The following is a 21,315-nucleotide window of genomic DNA, read 5'->3' on the forward strand; positions in this document are numbered from 1 at the left end:
TTTTTGGATGCATGAACTAAGAAAGAAAGTATATGAATGGTGAGAATAATGGAATGGAAGAGTTCAATTTATAATGGAAATATCAGACAGAGTAATCAAGGTAAATCACCGTATTTAATTATAGAGATCTTAATTTCCTTACTCGCCGAAGAATCAAATCTTTTAGATTTCGAAGATTTTCTTTAAATCCATTGAATTCCGGAATTCAACCCTGACTCTGTCAAAAGTTAAGATGAATCTTTACATTCCTATTTCACTCTTTGGTAATAGCTTCATTAGTACTCTTCGAATAATCGAATTATTTTATACATATTACTCAATGATGATAAAACTCAAGTTATCAACTCATATTTGTCATGAAAACATTTTTATTGTTAGCCATGACAACCTCACTCAAATTTCGGGACAAAATTTCTTTAACGGGTAGGTACTGTGATGACCCGGAAATTTCCGATCAAATTTAAACTTTAATTTTTATATGTCCCCGACACGATAAGCAAAATCGGTAATGTTGAGTCTCGGAAGTTTTAAAATCTATATTCATGTCATCAATTACCCTTCGACTGTTCTCGACGATTCATGAACCAATGTGTAAATAATTATGTAAATATATATATATATATATATATATATATATATATATATATATATATATATATATATATATATATATACTTATGTATTTACACCTATATATATATATATATATATATATATATATATATATATATATATATATATATATAGAGGTAAATACATAAGTATATATCATAATTTAAATTAATAATTATTACATAAATAACAACATATTAAATTCAATCATATAACTTGTTATTATAATAACACTGTCATTACTTTCAATATTAATATTAATATCAGTGTTCTATAGATACAAACTTGTTATATATAAATGACTGTAATATTATTATTACTGGTATTATTAACATTAATAATATTAGCATTATTATTAGTATTATCATTATTATTATTATTATCATTAATAATATTATCATCATTTTCATTATTATTATTGTTATTTGTTATTATTAAAATCATTATTAAAAACTATTATCAATGATTATCAAAATACTTGATATTAATATTAGTATTAGTATTTTATTAGATATTATTATTAATATCATTATTATTAATATAAATTATTATTATTATTATTTAATATTAAGATACTTAAAAGCAAAAGAAATCGTACCAAATATAATCCCAATCTAATTTCAACTCACTGTCATCAATTAAGATTTTTGTTTTGATTTAGTAGTTGTTGAAAACCCTACCAAATCTGTACAACTCTGTTGCATATCATTGTCACTTTATATTTTTTTTTTCCTTTTATTCGATTCACTGTCCTTGTTCCAAAATTCTTGTCGAGACAATCAAGACTACAAAACAAGTATAAACGAATCCTTTGACTGTTTAATTCTCATTCTTACCTCATAAACACTTTAACTACAATTCAAGAGAGAAAGGAAGAGAAATCAATTCTATTATATAACAAATCAATTCGTATCATACTTAACAGTTTCAATTATTCGATTATAACATATATATAATGGCAATCGTTGTACAAACACCATGTCACCAGCTATCTTCTAACCACGCACACAAGATACTTTTCTTTTTCTTCGGCTACATGATGATCGTTTGCTACCCTTTTACTTGATCCCTAAATCACCATCAACACTTTCTAGCTCGACCCAAGTCACCACCCCATCGATTTTCATAATCATCATTTGATTAAAACTGCTTTTGTTTCCTGTCGCTGCAACACAACGAAACTCTGAACCACCTTTGATATTCGATATTTTATGTTACCATCGTGTACTTCAAAAACAAAACCCAATCCGAAACCACCACTTCACCATCCCATCAACGAACCAACACAAAACCAAACCAATCACCACCTATCAAGCCTCCCTCTTTTCTTAAACGTAAACCCAAATCAACACCACACCGTCTTCATTTCGAACCACCAATCATAACCGCCACTCTCTTCCACCTATAATCACAGTCGCCCACAACCATAAACCTCTGCAGTTTTCCTGTATGCTCGCGTATCATACAAAGCATTGCTGCAGCTGTTCGTTTTCTATTTTTCTGTTGCAGATTGTGAAGCTGCGAAACATTTCCTTTCCTCTCCAAATTTCACAGCGAATAAAAATAAAAAAATAAATGTTGAGATGATACTAAGTATTAAGAGCTTAATAAAGGCAAAAGTGAGTGCTCTATCTTTTTCCTTGATGTTCGACATTTACAAAGTATCCCCACATGATTTATTCTTGAGCTGTTACAAATTTTATTGGGATATGCCAAAGTAATATGAAAGTGGGATTTAAATTAAAAAGGGCCAATAATTCTTTGAGTGTTAACCCACTTGTGCAATATGGGATACACTAATACATCGGTTATATTAATACTACGTAATATGATCAACCTCGTCTAAATTATTATTTTTGTGGTTGAACCGATTAAATGTTTGTATATGGAACTAGGTGCAACTTCATGGCCTACCAAAGTGAAAGTTTAATTTTCCTTCTTTCTTCTCTGGACCGAAGCACACAGCTTCCTTTTTTTTAACGTGGGCCAAGTGATGATGATGGGCTGAGATCTAACTTACATTTTCTGATGCCCGAATTCCTATTTTGTGACTGGGCCGTGACCTGTGATGGCTTGATGGGCCGTAAAACTTTTTGTGTGTTTGGACTGAGATCTCAATTCATGAATTAGGTTGGGTTGATAGGAAAAGGTAACGAGGGACGATGGCAGAGGAAATAATGAGGAAGGTGTACGCGTATGATGTACTATAATGATGAGGTCTACGCATATGAGATGATGAGTTGAAGATGGGACCAAGAAGATGATACATAATGCACATGTCAATGATAATGATACGGGGGTAGTAAGAATAATGGTTACAAATGGCGATGACGGTTATGATTGAGAAGAGTTGATTTTGATTAGAAGATGAGATAGATGGGATATAATTAGATAGACGAGTTAGTTTAGAAAAATGGTGATGATATGAGTTGATGAAGGTGACGAGATTAATGATAATGTTAATATGATTATGATAGTTCGTGACTAAAAGATGATAGATTATGATATTGATATATTAATAGAGATATGGTGATGGTAATAAGGGTACATGATATGATAATGATGAGTTATATATCAAGACAATGATGATGATAATAGTTAGTAGATGATGGATGATGATCATGATGGTTACTAGGCATGTGTAAGTTTAAGAAGAGGAAGAGACAGACAGATAGTATAAGGTAAAAGAATTTAGGTTGTGATTAAGTCAGAAAAGAACCAGCGGAGCTATGGTTTGGTGTGTTGATGGGTGTTTAAACGAGAGGTCGTAGGTTCGAGTCCCGGCTTAGGCGGTTTGCTATTTTTTTTTAGCATTTGAGGTAGTTATCTTTATTATTATTATTTCATTATTATTATTATTATTATTATTATTATTATTATTATTATTTCATTATTATTATTATTATTATTATTATTATTATTATTATTATTATTATTATTATTATTATATCATTATAACAAATAAATATTTTGTATATAAAAATATACTTATACTAAAATTATAATAACATTACCTATAATTTTATATTAAAAATATTAACAATTCTATTATGTATATACAAAATAAATAAATAAATAAATATATATATATATATATATATATATATATATATATATATATATATATATATATATATATATATATATATATATATATATATATATATATATATATATATATATATATTACATGCAACTTAAGATATGAATATATTAGAGTTTAATACAAAGTATATATAAACTACAACAATAAATATACGAATATCATATAACTAATAGATGGGATTATATGATTTTCATTATATATTTATATATATATATATATATATATATATATATATATATATATATATATATATATATATATATATATATATATATATAATGATATAGGTTTGTGAATCCGAGGCCAACCCTGCATTTGTTCAATATCATTATATGTATTTTTACTACAAAATACAATAGGTGAGTTTCATTATTCCCTTTTTAAATGCTTTCGCAATATATATTTTTGGGACTGAGAATACATGCGCTGTTTTTATAACTGTTTTACGAAATAGACACATGTAATTGAAACTACATTATATGGTTGAATGATCGAAATCGAATATGCCCCTTTTTATTAAGTCTGGTAATCTAAGAATTAGGGAACAGACACCCTAATTGACGCGAACTCTAAAGATAGAACTATCGGGCCCAACAAGCCCCATCCAAAGTACCGGATGCTTTAGTACTTCGAAATTTATATCATGTCTGAAGGAGGATCCCGGAATGATGGGGATATTCTTATATGTATATTGTGAATGTCGGTTACCAGGTGTTCAATCCATATGAATGATATTTTTGTCTCTATGCATGGGACGTATGATTATGAGAAATGGAAATATGAAATCTTGTGGTCTATTAAAATTATGAAATGATTATTTATGTTAAACTAATGAACTCACCAACCTTTTGGTTGACACTTGAAAGCATGTTTATTCTCAGGTATGAAAGAAATCTTCCGCTGTGCATTAGCTCATATTAGAGACATTACTTAGAGTCATTCATGGCATATTTCAAAAAACTTTGCATTCGAGTCGTTGAGTTCATCAAGATTATTATTAAGTCAATTATAGTTAGATGTATTATGAAATGGTATGCATGTCGTTAACTTTCGATGTAATGAAAGATTGTCTTTTCAAAAATGAATGTAATGTTTGTAAAATGTATCATATAGAGGTCAAGTACCTCGCGATGTAATCAACTGTTGTGAATCGTTTATAATCGATATGGACTTCATCCGGATGGATTAGGACGGGTCTTCACACATTATTAGAAATTGCTCGAACCAGGAGAACACGAATGGATAAGGCCGCGGAAGAGTTTTCAATATTAATGCGGCAGAGGCACAGGAAGACCCGGAGCTTGTTACGGGTACGTTTCTTATTGACAATAAATCTGCTTACGTTTTATTTGATTCAGGTGCGGATAGAAGCTGTATGAGTAGAGATTTTTATGCTAAATTAAGTTGTCCATTGACGCCTTTGGATAGTAAATTTTTACTCGAATTAGCAAATGGTAAATTAATTTTAGCAGATAATATATGTCGGAATCGAGAAATTAAACTGGTTAGCGAAACATTTAAGATTGACTTGATACCAGTAGAGTTAGGGAGTTTTGATGTGATAATCGGTATGGACTGGTTGAAAGAAGTGAAAGCATAGATCGTTTGTTACAAAAATGCAATTCGCATTATACGAGAAAAAGGAAAACCCTTAATGGTGTACGGAGAAAAGGGCAACACGAAGCTACATCTTATTAGTAATTTGAAGGCACAAAAACTAATAAGAAAAGGTTGCTATGCTATTCTAGCACATGTCAAGAAAGTACAAACTGAAGAAAAGAGTATCAATGATGTTCCCGTCGCAAAAGAATTTCCCGATGTATTTCCGAAAGAATTACCGGGATTACCCCCACATAGATCCGTTGAATTTCAAATAGATCTTGTACCAGGAGCTGCAACAATAGCTCGTGCTCCTTACAGACTCGCACCCAGCGAGAAGAAAGAACTGCAAAGCCAATTACAAGAACTTTTAAAGCGTGGTTTCATTCGACCAAGCACATCACCGTGGGGAGCTCCTGTTTTGTTTGTCAAAAAAAAAAGATGGTACATTCAGATTGTGTATCGACTACCGAGAGTTGAACAAACTTACCATTAAGAACCGCTACCCACTACAGAGAATCGACGACTTATTTGATCAACTATAAGGCTCGTCTGTTTATTCAAAGATTGACTTACGTTCCGGGTATCATCAAATGCGGGTGAAAGAAGATGATATTCCAAAGACTGCTTTTAGAACACATTACGGTCATTACGAGTTTATGGTCATGCCGTTTGGTTTAACTAATGCACCAGCTGTGTTCATAGACCTTATGAACCTAGTGTGTGGACCATACCTTGACAAGTTTGTCATTGTTTTCATTGATGACCTACTTATTTACTCAAAGAATGACCAAGAAGACGGTGAACATTTGAGAAAGGTGTTAGAAGTATTGAGGAAGGAAGAATTGTATGCTAAATTTTCAAAGTGTGCATTTTGGTTGGAAGAAGTTCAATTCCTCGGTCACATAGTGAACAAAGAAGGTATTAAGGTGGATCCGGCAAAGATAGAAACTGTTGAAAAGTGGGAAACCCCGAAAACTCCGAAACACATACGCTAGTTTTTAGGACTAGCTGGTTACTACAGAAGGTTCATCCAAGACTTTTCCAGAATAGCAAAACCCTTGACTGCATTAACGCATAAAGGGAAGAAATTTGAATAGAAGGATGAACAAGAGAAAGTGTTTCAGTTATTGAAGAAAAAGCTAACTACGGCACCTATATTGTCATTGCCTGAAGGGAATGATGATTTTGTGATTTATTGTGACGCATCAAAGCAAGGCCTCGGTTGTGTATTAATGCAACGAACGAAGGTGATTTCTTATGCATCTAGACAATTGAAGATTCACAAACAAAATTATACGACGCATGATTTGGAATTAGGCGCGGTTGTTTTTGCATTAAAGACTATGGAGGCACTACTTATATGGGGTCAAAAGTATTATATATACCGACCACAAAAGTCTTCAACACATATTTAATGAGAAACAACTGAATATGAGGCAGCGTAGGTGGATTGAATTGTTGAATGATTACGACTTTGAGATTCGTTACCACCCGGGGAAGGCAAATGTGGTAGCCGACGCCTTGAGCAGGAAGGACAGAGAACCCGTTCGAGTAAAATCTATGAATATAGTGATTCACAATAACCTTACTACTCAAATAAAGGAGGCGCAACAAGGAGTTTTAAAAGAGGGAAATTTAAAGGATGAAATACCCAAAGGATCGGAGAAGCATCTTAATATTTGGGAAGACGGAACCCGGTATAGGGCTGAAAGGATTTGGGTACCAAAATTTGGAGATATGAGAGAAATGGTACTTAAAGAAGCTCATAAAACCAGATACTCAATACATCCTGGAACGGGGAAGATGTACAAGGATTTCAAGAAACATTTTTGGTGGCCAGGTATGAAAGTCGATGTTGCTAAATACGTAGGAGAATGTTTGACGTGTTCTAAGGTCAAAGCTGGGCATCAGAAACCATCAGGTCTACTTCAACAACCCGAAATCCCGGAATGGAAATGGAAAAACATTACCATGGATTTCATCACTAAATTGCCAAGGACTGCAAGTGGTTTTGATACTATTTGGGTAATAGTTGACCGTCTCACCAAATCAGCACACTTCCTGCCAATAAGAGAAGATGACAAGATGGAGAAGTTAGCACGACTGTATTTGAAGGAAGTCGTCTCCAGACATGGAATACCAATCTCTATTATCTCTGATAGGGATGGCAGATTTATTTCAAGATTCTGGCAGACATTACAGCAAGCATTAGGAACTCGTCTAGACATGAGTACTGCCTATCATCCACAAACTGATGGGCAGAGTGAAAGGATGATACAAACGCTTGAAGACATGCTACGAGCATGTGTTATTAATTTCGGAAACAGTTGGGATCGACATCTACCTTTAGCAGAATTTTCCTACAACAATAGCTACCATTCAAGCATTGAGATGGCTCCGTTTGAAGCACTTTATGGTAGAAAGTGCAGGTCTCCGATTTGTTGGAATGAAGTGGGGGATAGACAGATTACAGGTCCGGAGATAATACAAGAAACTACTGAGAAGATCATCCAAATTCAACAACGGTTGAAAACTGCCCAAAGTCGACAAAAGAGCTACGCCGACATTAAAAGAAAAGATATAGAATTTGAAATTGGAGAGATGGTCATGCTTAAGGTTGCACCTTGGAAAGGTGTTGTTCGATTTGGTAAACGAGGGAAATTAAATCCAAGGTATATTGGACCATTCAAGATTATTGATCGTGTCGGACCAGTAGCTTACCGACTTGAGTTACCTCAACAACTCGCGGCTGTACATAACACTTTCCACGTCTTGAATTTGAAGAAATGTTTTGCTAAAGAAGATCTCACTATTTCGTTGGACGAAATCCGAATCAATGAAAAACTTTAATTCATTGAAGAACCCGTTGAAATAATGGATCGTGAGGTTAAGAGACTTAAACAAAACAAGATACCGATTGTTAAGGTTCGATGGAATGCTCATAGAGGACCTGAGTTCACCTGGGAACGAGAAGATCAGATGAAGAAGAAGTACCCGCACTTATTTCCAGAAGATGAGCCAACACCTCCAATCGCTTAAAATTTCGGGACGAAATTTATTTAACGGGTAGGTACTGAAAACTATATTTACATGATTAAATGTTTCCAACATGTTAAACAATCAAACTTGTTAAGACTTGGTTAATTGAAACGGAAATTTTGTAAACGTCTGATTACCCAGTTTGACCAATGATTCACGAACGCTATAAGTGTATATGACATGATGATACATAAATGAATAAATATATATGTTTAACATGATATAATGATCATCAAGTATCTCATTAAAAATAGTAACAATAAGTTATATACTTAAAAAGGAGACTATTGACGTATGAAACTTGAAACGATACATAAAATGATTATCGTTATAACCACGTCTTAATAAATATATATGAAGCATATTAATACATTGTTATATTATATATAACATGATAATATTATAATTAAATATATCATTAAGTGTATTAACAATGAACTACATAAGTAAAAACAAGACTACTAACTTAAGGATTTCGAAACGAGACATATATGTAACGATTATCGTTGTAACGACATTTAAATGTATATATCATATTAAGATATATTAATATATCATAATATAATGATAATATAATAATTTAAAATCTCATTTGATATTATAAACTTTGGGTTAACAACATTTAACAAGATCGTTAACCTAAAGGTCTCAAAACAACACTTACATGTAACAACTAACGATGACTTAACGACTCAGTTAAAATGTATATACATGTAGTGTTTTAATATGTATTCATACACTTTTGAAAGACTTCAAGACACTTATAAAAATACTTCTACTTAACAAAAATTCTTACAATTACATCCTCGTTCAGTTTCATCAACAATTCTACTCGTATGCACCCGTATTCGTACTCGTACAATACACATCTTTTAGATGTATGTACTATTGGTATATACACTCCAATGATCAGCTCTTAGCAGCCCATGTAAGTCACCTAACACATGTGGGAACCATCATTTAGCAACTAGCATGAAATATCTCATAAAATTACAAAAATATGAGTAATCATTCATGACTTATTTACATGAAAACAAAATTACATATCCTTTATATCTAATCCATACACCAACGACCAAAAACACCTACAAACACTTTAATTCTTCAATTTTCTTCATCTAATTAATCTCTCTCAAGTTCTAACTTCAAGTTCTAAGTGTTCTTCATAAATTCTACAAGTTCTAGTTACATAAAATCAAGAATACTTTCAAGTTTGCTAGCTCACTTCCAATCTTGTAAGGTGATCATCCAACCTCAAGGAATCTTTTTTTTTCTTTCTAACAGTAGGTTATCATTCTAATACAAGGTAATAATCGTATTCAAACTTTGGTTCAATTTCTATAACTATAACAATCTTATTTCAAGTGATGATCTTACTTGAACTTGTTTTCGTGTCATGATTCTGCTTCAAGAACTTCGAGCCATCCAAGGATCCGTTGAAGCTAGATCCATTTTTCTATTTTCCAGTAGGTTTATCCAAGGAACTTAAGGTAGTAATGATGTTCATAACATCATTCAATTCATACATAAATTGCAATCATATTCGAAGTGGTAAACTAGTAATCACTAGAACATAGTTTAGTTAATTCTAAACTTGTTCGCAAATAAAGTTAATCCTTCTAACTACACTTTTAAAATCAACTATACACATGATCTATATCTATATGATATGCTAACTTAATGATTTAAAACTCGGAAACACGATAAACACCATAAAACTGGATTTACGCCGTCGTAGTTACAACCGGGGGCTGTTTTGGTTTGGATAATTAAAAACTATGAAAAACTTTGATTTAAAAGCTATACTTCTGGGAAAATGATTTTTCTTATGAACATGAAACCATATCCAAAAATCATGGTTAAACTCAAAGTGAAAGTATGTTTTTCAAAACAGTCATCAAGATGACGTTCTTTCGACGGAAATGACTACCTCTTTCAAAAACGACTTGTAACTTGTATTTCTGACTATAAACCTATACCTTTTCTGTTTAGTTTCATAAATTCAAGTTCAATACGAAACCGTGGCCGCTTAAATCACTCAAAACGGATTAGAAATGAAGAAATGGCGAGCAAAACAAAATTGGTTAAAACTACTCATTTTAGCTACGTGAAAATTGGTAACAAATCTATTCCAACCATAACTTAATCAACTTGTATTGTATATTATGTAATCTTGAGATACCATAGACACGTATACAATGTTTCGACCTATCATGTCGACACATCTATATATATTTCGGAACAACCATAGACACTCTATATGTGAATGTTGGAGTTAGCTATACAGGGTTGAGGTTGATTCCAAAATATATATAGTTTGAGTTGTGATCAATACTGAGATATGTATACACTGGGTCGTGGATTGATTCAAGATAATATATATCGATTTATTTCTGTACATCTAACTGTGGACAACTAGTTGTAGGTTACTAACGAGGACAGCTGACTTAATAAACTTAAAACATCAAAATGTATTAAAAGTGTTGTAAACATATTTTGAACATACTTTGATATATATGTACATATTTGTTATAGGTTCGTGAATCGACCAGTGACTAAGTCTTACTTCCCGACGAAGTAAAATCTGTGAAAGTGAGTTATAGTCCCACTTTTAAAATCTAATATTTTTGGGATGAGAATACATGCAGGTTTTATAAATAATTTAATAAGGTTGTTAGTAATGATAATAAGTTTTAATGATAATAGCACTGAAAATGATAATATTTATAATAATAATAATAATGATAATATTAATATTACACATTTTAAATGTGTTAATAATACTAATAGAAATGATACTAATATTATTATTAATGATAATAGTTTGTATTATTTTCATACTAACAATAATAATAACAATACTACTCATAATAATACTTATATCAATTTTAGTAATACTAATAATAACACTAATAATACCTAGTGATATTACTCAATAACAAAAATGATAATAATATTAATCCTAATAATTATGTTAACATAATAATAATAACCATAATTAATGATAACAATAATAGTAATAATAATAATAATAATAACAATAATAATCATAACAATAATAATCATATTTATAATAATAATAATTAATATTAATAAGTAATAATAATTATAGTAATAATAAATAAATAAATAAATGAAAACTACCTCAAAGGGATGAAGTCCAAAAAAATGAAAATAGCCCATACCCGGGCTCGAACCCGAGATCTCTCGATAACCCATCATCCCTCTTAACCATCCAGCTACCCGTGTTTTTCTCTTTTAATTACCACCTAATATTCATAAAACCCGTATTATTCTGTTTTAATTTTCTTCTTCTACCTTACTCCAACTGGATCGACCAGGAACCCATGAAAATCATAACAATGAGTTTGTAATTTGAATTATGACTTGAACTTGAACAATACAACCTGGGTGGTCGTTTTTGTTTATCAAAGAATTAAAAAAATATAGTGGCTGTATTATTATTCAAAATAAATGAAGAACACCCAATTAACATATTAAATTCTAAAGTGTTTTAGATAAAACTTGTAACATGAAATCCGTTCTAAATACCTTCTATAGACTTTCTGTAACATCAGTTTAATCTAAAATATCACAGCAAGTTCGAATTTCTTGTTGAACAGATATGTTAACTTTTTAGAATTTATCTTTGACTCGAAAATTTGTACTCGATAGATAAATTTGATACCTGAGCTTTTCCAAATAGATTAAATGAAGGATTTCAAACAAGTTTGCATTATTACATTTTGAAATTTCATTTGAAATCGTGATTTAGCTAAAAAGTTGGATATACAGAGCAGTTTGACTAATTTCTTTAAAATTGCCGTGAATTTTCCAGGTTTAAACTCAAATTGCATTACCAGGGAGTTATAAAGAGAGAAAGTGATGTTATTACATCTAAAATGAGTTGATTAATATTTGGTTTGTAGCTTGATTCTCTTGACAGAAATATATTCATTCAGAGAATAAAATAAAAATTTAATTTATAAAAATCAATAGATTGGTACGATCGAATATGACTTGTATCCATTTGTGAAGCAGAAAACAAATTTCAGTACTAATTGATTGCTATGTGAAACCAATTCTAGCTATTTATCTGATATATATATTAGGTATTAATAATTAAATAAGTAGTTTAATAACAATAATATTAATAATTATTATTACTATAATAATAATAATAATAATAATAATAATAATAATAATAATAATAATAATAATAATAATAATAATAATAATAATAATAATAATAATAATAATAATAATAATAATTAATAATAATTTTAACAATTATGATAACAATAATCGAAAATTTATGATAATTTGTATTATTTTATAATAATGTTAATAATGATTTTTAATAATAATGGTAATTATAATTATAAAAGTAGTAATATTAATAATAATGTTAATATTAATCATAATAACAAATAATATTTAAATTACAAATAAATAATAATTTTATTCATTCTTATAGTAATATTTATATTTAAGTATTCATTTTAATAACCATAATCTTAAATTTATTGAATTTTTAATATTTAACATTTGCTAATATCCCTATTAATAATATTAGTAGTAATAATGTAATTTGTCAATACTGTTATATTTTTAACTTGTTGTTACATCATATATTATATATGCAAATGTGAATACATTAATAATGTTTTGTATATATAATTATTATATATCCAATTACTATATTATTTCTTATTAGAAATAGATATTATAAATTTCAACGCATAATATGTATATCTTTTTTTTTATATATTACAATACACATAATAATAATTATTCATAGAACCCATATATATTTATATATAAATTCATTTTAAATTTACACTTGATTATTTTGTATCCTATTCTATATATTTAATTTTATTGTTTATTTTATAATTTCAAATTATTATATATACTTTCATTTATATATATATACATATTTATTTACAAACAATTGTTCGTAAATCATCGGGAACAGTCGAAGGGTAATTGAATACATGAACATGACTCAAAATTTTTGAGACTCAACATTACAAACTTTGCTTATCATATCGAAATCGAATAAAGATTAAGTTTAAATTTGGTCAGAATTTTCCGGGTCGTCACACCATTCATAGCGATGCAGCAGATAATGTAAGGACGTGTCAATCGTGTCAACAGCATGCACCGCTAAGTCGAGCACCGTGGCATCCTATGATACCAATAACGGTAGCATGGCCATTTTGTAAATGGGCCATCGACATTGTCAGCCCAATCACTGTGTGCTCAGGTACACATGAAATAATGTATTTGTGTAATAGTTTGCAACATACGTGCTTTAACAGTATTTACATTATTATTGATTGCTTAGGAGGAATAAAATTCTTGGTGGTAGCAATCGATTACTTCACTATATGAGTTGAGGCAAAGGCATTGACAATAATTACTAGCAGGCGCATTCGAAACTTCTTTTGGGAAGATATTATGTGCATGTTTGGTATCCCCAATGAAATTTTCTGCGATAATGGTACTCAGTTTGAAGGTAAGCCTTTCAGGAGCTGGTGTCGAGAAGAATATCAAGAAGTCGTTTACTTCAGTCGCTCATCCGCAGGTAAATGGACAATGTGAAGTAACAAACTGAGATATCGTGAGGGAAATAAAGGTGCGCCCGGGCTTGTATGGAAATTGGTGGGTTGATGAGCTCCCGAATGTTTTGTGGGCGCATTGTACCACTCATAAGAACAACACAGGAGAAACACCGTTCAACTTGGTTTATGGAACGGAAGCAGTAATCCCCGCTGAACTGATGGTTCGAACGAAATGCATACGTAGCTTCGATGAGTCAAGTAATGATGAAGGTTTGCGCGCTAATCTAGACATGCTAGAGGAGCACGAGAGATAGCTTCAATACGCAAAGCTGCCAATAAGTAGAAAATATCAAAGTATTATGATAAGTGTGTCAAGCCTATGTCATTTAGAATTGGAGATTATGTATGGCCGAACAATGAGACAAGTCGGGCAGAAAATACTAGGAAGTTGGGGCCCAACTAGGAAGGCCCTTGTGATGTTATTGGCACAAGTACAACATGATCTTATATCCTGGCAGGAATTAATGGAGAACGAGTACCTCGTACTTGGCATGCAACCAATTTGAAAAGATGTTACATATTGTTACATATAATTGTCAGGCTGCAGCACTAAGGATTGGTCACCCCGCCTTTTTAAGCACTTGTATTTTTTGGTTAATTTAAATGCTTTATCTTACTTGTAAGACAATTCATATTTCTTTCATGGTTGCAATAATTTGTCATTGGGATATAACTTGAAAATCTGATTTATTTTGTAATAAATAAAATTAATTTCTCGAATAGAAGTGTTTGGTTACATTTCGATGCACAATATGATAGTAATTACGTGCATCCTGCCTCCTTAAGGGATGATCTCTAGCTCCCGCATGGCAGAAGCCTGTTTGGTTTTAAGGCTAGATTTTAATTTGGGTAACAAACATTGGTTTGTCTAGACCAACGCACTCTCGCAGATTAAAAGACTTCAAATCATGATTATAAATGATAAGCATTGGGGTTGCTTGCCCACTAACCTAAGTGTTGTTTCACTTGGAAGACTCTAGATATTTTACTTAGTAATGCAATGAAAAGCGTCGACTATGTTCATAATAGTATGGCGTCAGTTAGCATTATTAAATTTGGAGTATAAACGAGTATACATTGGTTTGTATGAAAATAACAATCTAAGTTTTAAAGTACTTAACAAGCCTAGTGACACGAACAATATAATAAGAAAAGATACTGAATTACTTTACTTATTTAAACAAAAGATGTAATGCATAGCATTGACCACATTGTACTATTACAAAAGAAGTGCATGAAGCACCAAAGTTGAACTGGCGCGTAGGCCATTACAATTACAATGAAATTGAAATCTAAAATACGTGGCTTATCAGTAACGTTGCCCTACACTAATGGTAGCAATCCTTTGAACCCTTGCAGGCAGCGATCAGGCGGATTGCCCCATGTAAACAGAAAATGAAAAAAACTAAACTAAAGGTGGGGGCATACCCGTAGTTGTTATAAGCACCTCATGAAGCGCACTAATAAAGGGTGCACCCCCTAGGAATAGTGAGCGCAATGGGCCAAAAGCAAAGTATGCTCATGGCGCACCCAAGACCCCCACACTCCATGCAAAAAACATCACATGATGCAATATCAAGTAAATCCTGTGACCCCCCACATTGCGAGAAATAGCTCGCAAACTTTCAACTTCATTTCCACAAGATCCTGCAATGAAATTGTAGGATCAGAAATGGCATCCACAAGGGTTTGAATGGAAATACTTTCCAGCGCTTTGCTGGATTCAACAACTCTTTTATAAGCCTTGTCTTCAAGCTGGTCAACGATGGTTTGAGGAACAACAGCAGGAACTTCAATGTTTTTCGAGATGAGATCCTAGAACCTCACCCGCTCGAGTGCCTTAGCAGCTTTGAGAGCTTCTATGTAAAGCTCCTTCACAATGGAAGCGCCAAGAGCGTGGGTTGCAATGGTTGGAAGCGAGGCACGTAGATCTGTATAGTTCTGTCGTATAGCTTCACGGCCTGCAATAGCTTCATTAACCTGCGTGGTGAGTTCGTTTCTCTTGAAAGTTAACAAATCAAGCTTGGAGTTGGCAACATCAAGCTCCTCCCTTAGCACCCTGTTCTCCTTCTCATAGTCAACCTGCGAAGACAATAAATCAACCTTTTGCTTTCTTCAAAGATGCAACAGTGGCCTCGGCTGTTTTCAGCGCGTCATTGGCCGCTTTTAACTACGTTTCCAGAAGTTGCACCCTCTTCTGTAGCTGCCCAGATAAGTGAAGGCTAGCACGATGAGTGCGCTTGGTACTTAGCCTATTATAATCCCTCGCTCAAGTCAAGAACGATAGTTGCGTGTCAAAATTCAACTTTTAATCTGTGTCATTTTCTCCAACTCTTGCCAAATGCCAGCATGAGTGCACCCCTGCATGTAGAGATTTTGCTCAAGCGTGACTCACTTAGAAACGGTTAACATTGCAGAAAAGTTATCCACTTGGATGTCGACATTTTAGATGTTACTTAGAATTGGCACCCGAGTGGAAGGAGTGGTGTTGGCCCAGCCGGTAGCAGGGGTTGAAGAAGATGGAGCAATAACGGTAAGAGGAACCAGAGTAATTTATTGAGCATTAGTAGTTGGGGGCACATGAACCACAGGGGCGCACGTGCAACAGATAAAGTAGCAGCAGTAATAGGAGGCTCAACGTCTTCATCAATATGAACAACTGGAAACAAAATACCACAATCAGAGTTGCATGAAATAAAAGTATCAACTTTGGAAAAATAAATTAAGTTGTATTGTATCTTCGGATGAACTTGTAGCTTTATTCTTCTTGGTGGGAGGATTGAGGCGCACAGATGACCTGCGCTTCAAAGTAGCCTCATCTGCTTCCTCCTCGCCCCCATGGCTTCAACATTTTTCATGTTACTGTCATGTTCAACAGTTTCTTTCTTGATGGTGTAGCCCTTGAAATCGTCCTCCATAAGAATATCACGAGCATTCTTCATTGCAAAAATGACGCATAAAGGTTAGCATGTACTTAAGTAAATCATTAATTAAGTGATTTAGTCTAATAAATAATATACCCTTTCCCCTAAGAATGATGACCGGATTGGTGCCAATATTATGAAACACCAGCAAGAAATAAACCTTCGTTGGGATAAATGTGAAGTTTATGCTTTTTACCGGAGCATGGGTCAATCAATTCTTGCTCAGCCTTGTCCATGGGAGGGGGCCTATTCAAAGAAGTGTTTGAACTGGTGTGTCGTTGAAGAATGTAGGCGAATTCCAGGAGTTTGGAAGACCCTTCTTTTGACCAGCAGTAAATGAAACTCAGTCAGAGAAACCATACCAATCATGCTCAGTCAATTGGTAACGGAAGATGTTTTAAAAAATATTCAAAGAAGGTTCAAGATTATTAGCCATACACCACATATCAAACAAAGATAAACGAGCGGCACTGTACGAGTGAAGTTGACCTAACCCTATGTTGTACGCCGATAGAACTCTCATGAAGAAATTAGTTGAAGGGATGTGAATGTTTCCAACCTCGAGGCTTTGATCATACACGGAAATCATATCTGGAGGTAGTTTGTGGGCTCGTTCGTTCGATTTTGGGAGTATAGGGTTAAAATCGGCGATTGATGGGTGCCATTCAGTTATACATTTGATGGACTCTTGGTCAAGGGTTGAAGTAATTGAATGGATGTGAAAGACGGTAGTGCTAGAGAAAGAAGATTCCATGATTATGAGATTAAAAGTGAAGAGTAAGCTGACCTGTGCGACTGATTGTGTGGTAGTCGGAACTTGATCGGACTAATTGGGAGCGAAGATTAAAAAGAAATTAATTTGAATTTTTTACGCTAAATGGAAACGAAGGGGTCCTATTTAAACTGGGAACGGTTAGGGTTCCAAAAATGAGTAATTTAAGATACACCGTACACGTATCGCAATCTGAACAGGTGACAAAACGAATGAATGGTTAACGATAAGAATATCGTGTGGTTAACATTTGGGATGGTGCAGGTTAGCAATATCTTATGGTTACGCAAGCTATGATTTGACAGTCTATCATGATTATCTGCCCTAGAGCCGTTTCTAATACTGTCATTAGCAGAGGTTTGATTGACAGCGCATGTCTAGTAATTAATGCAGCATAATGGCGAATCTTGGTTAAATGATTTGGTTATCTAGAATTACCTTTATTTTAATAAAGATATTTTTTATGAAACCAATAAATATTTTACAAGGGTCATTGGCTTTAAAGTTCCTAAGTAGAAGTTTAACATGATGCGCCATTATGATCGCACATCATATTAAACTGGGGGGACTTAATGATACGCATAGCTACGCTCAAGGCACTTGTGTGTATCACGTGCAGAACATACGTCTGGAATAACTAAACCATCTAATTAGGAGGCGCACGTTAGGTCTTTGCTTAGCGCGTACAAAAGAAATCTAATGTAATCTTATCTTTAATTAAGTATAATCCTTTTCTAGCTATAACTCCGTTATTTATGGTTGTTATCCGGGAAGGATCTAGAACGAATTAAGGGTAATCTAGGGTTACAGTTTCATTATAAATACAACCCTAACCCCCTTTATTTGACATCATCGTTTTTCTGTATTACTTGACTAACTGATTGCATCCATAACTGATTGCATCCATAAAACGTTTTTCTCTATTACTTGACTAACTGATTGTATTACTTGACTAACTGATTGCATCCATAAAATGATCTTTGAACATAGACCTTATGCAAACACCTTTAGTGGCCATTGTTGCTACAGCTTCCATCAATGGTGGACTATGCTTTGATCACCCTTTTGTAGATCATCATCTCTATGAGGGTTATTCACGGTAAACCGGACCGAAGATGAAAGCTAAGAACGTCCTTAAACACTCCATCGTGCACTCCACATTATCCCAGCTCTTGGAGCAGATTTATGTTCGATCACTGAGGATGTGGCAGATGAAACAAATTTGCAACCTGCGATACATATTCCTGCACAACCAGTTCCCAGAAAAACAGTTGATCATCCTAGAGAGATTATATTGGTGATCCCAATGCACGTGTCAGAACGAGACGACAAGTTCAATTTGATGTTCAAGTTTATACTCATATGACAGTTTTTGCTGCTTTCTTTGAATATGCATGTCATATATCCAAGATTGATCCAAAGACAACAAGAGAAGCTTTGAAGCATGTTGATTGGGTGTTAGCTATGCAAGAAGAAATTCAACAATTTCATCAGTTGGATGTTTGGAAGTTAGTAACTCCATCGAAGGGAGTCAAATTCGTTGATCTTAAATGGGTGTGGAAGTGCAAGTATGAAGAAGATGGCACCGTAATCCGTAACAAAGCTAGACTGGTAGCAAAAGGTTATCAACAAGATCCTGAATTCGCCTACGACGAAGTATTTGCTCCTGTAGCCAGATTGGAAGCTATTCGTATATTCTTGGCATTTGCCTCATTCGTGAAATTTAAAGTGTATCAAATGGAAGTTAAGAGTGCATTCCTTTATGGTAAGCTAAATTAAAGAGTATATGTAAAAGGACCCGTTCATATACATTATAAACGATTCACAATAGTTGATTACATCGCGAGGTATTTGACCTCTATATGATACATTTTACAAACATTGCATTCGTTTTTAAAAGACAAACTTTCTTTACATCGAAAGTTGACAGCATGCATACCATTTCATAATACATCCAACTATAATTAACTTAATAATAATCTTGATGAACTCAACGACTCAAATGCAACGTCTTTCAAAATATGCCATAAATGACTCCAAGTAATATCCTTAAAATGAGCTAATGCACAGCGGAAGATTTCTTTAATACCTGAGAATAAACATGCTTTAAAGTCTCAACCAAAAAGTTGGTGAGTTCATAGATTTATCTTAAACAATAAAATTCATCATTTTGATAGATCACAAGATTTAATATTCCCCTTTCCCATAAACATCATGCATAAAATTCATTCATATGGATTGAACACCTGGTAATCGACCTTAACAAGTTGCATATAGAATATCCCCATCATTCCGGGACAACTTCGGACATGATAAATTCGCCATCATTCCGGGATAACTTCGGACATGATAAATTCGCCATCATTCCGGGAAAACTTCGGACATGATAAATTCGCCATCATTCCGGGACAACTTCGGACATGATAAATTCGCCATCATTCCGGGACAACTTCGGACATGATAAAAAGGGCATATTCAATTTCGATAATTCAACCATAGAATGTAGTTTCAATTACTTGTGTCTATTTCGTAAAACAGTTATAAAAGCAGTTCATGTATTCTCAGTTCAAAAAACATATCTCAAAAGCATTTAAATAAAACAGTTATAAAACAGCGCATGTATTCTCAGTCCCAAAAATGTAAAGAGTAAAAGGGAGTAAATGAAACTCACTATACTGTATTTCGTAGTAAAATACATATGATGTCATTGAATAAGTGCAAGGTTGGTCTCGGATTCACGAACCTATATTAAGTATATATATATATATATATATATATATATATATATATATATATATATATATATATATATATTATATGTTGGTCAATCACTGTCAAATAATTTAGGTCAGGTCATAATGTATCGCAATCCTAATGCTCGAGATCGATATGCAAAAGTCAACAAAAGTCTATTTGACTCAAGATTATTTACAAAAATTTTATTCATGTTTATTATATAACTTAAATAGTCGTTTTATATATTTAAATATATTTATCAGATTTTATTAAAGTAAAAATAATACAAGTCATTTATTAATAAATAAAAATTTATATTAAAATTTATATTAAAATTTATATATGCTAAAAATATACTTGTATATATCTTAAGTAATATAATTTATAAAGTTCACTTAATATCATAAAAATATAGTTGTATGTAATATTAATGTAAATTATATTACGTGTGGTAAAAATATCTTTGTATCACATATTTATTTGTTATTGATAATAACAATAATAAGTAAAAGTTGTATTATATCGTAATAATAATAATTATTATTATTCTACTAATAATAATAATAACAATATTTATATTTACTAAAGACGATATTAATTATGATAAAATGATAATTGTAATCATGATAATCTTAATAATAACGAAACTTTTTAATACTAACTGTAATAATAATAATATTTCATAAAAATAATAATTCTCTTAAAAATGATAATTTTTATTAATAATAATAATAAAATGATAATAAAAATGATATTTTATAATAACAATGATATTTCTATTAACAATAATAGGTTTAGTAAAAAATGATAGTTTTAATATTAATAATACTTTTAATAGTAATAGTAATGATTAAAATATTGAAAATGATATTTTTATCTAAATCAATATCTTACCAT

The 21,315-nt window shown here is 32.3% G+C and overlaps 1 protein-coding gene across 1 annotated transcript; it reads left to right on the forward strand.

Annotated features, from left to right (window-relative positions):
* Nucleotides 1–19,146: 19,146 nt before the first annotated feature.
* LOC139868457 (uncharacterized mitochondrial protein AtMg00820-like) lies at nt 19,147–19,461 on the forward strand. Its single transcript, XM_071856787.1, has one exon. The coding sequence runs from the start codon at nt 19,147–19,149 to the stop codon at nt 19,459–19,461; it is 315 nt and encodes a 104-aa protein (XP_071712888.1).
* Nucleotides 19,462–21,315: the final 1,854 nt, after the last annotated feature.

The sequence above is a fragment of the Rutidosis leptorrhynchoides genome, chromosome 9, assembly GCF_046630445.1.
Source record: "Rutidosis leptorrhynchoides isolate AG116_Rl617_1_P2 chromosome 9, CSIRO_AGI_Rlap_v1, whole genome shotgun sequence".
Classification (NCBI taxonomy): domain Eukaryota; kingdom Viridiplantae; phylum Streptophyta; class Magnoliopsida; order Asterales; family Asteraceae; genus Rutidosis; species Rutidosis leptorrhynchoides.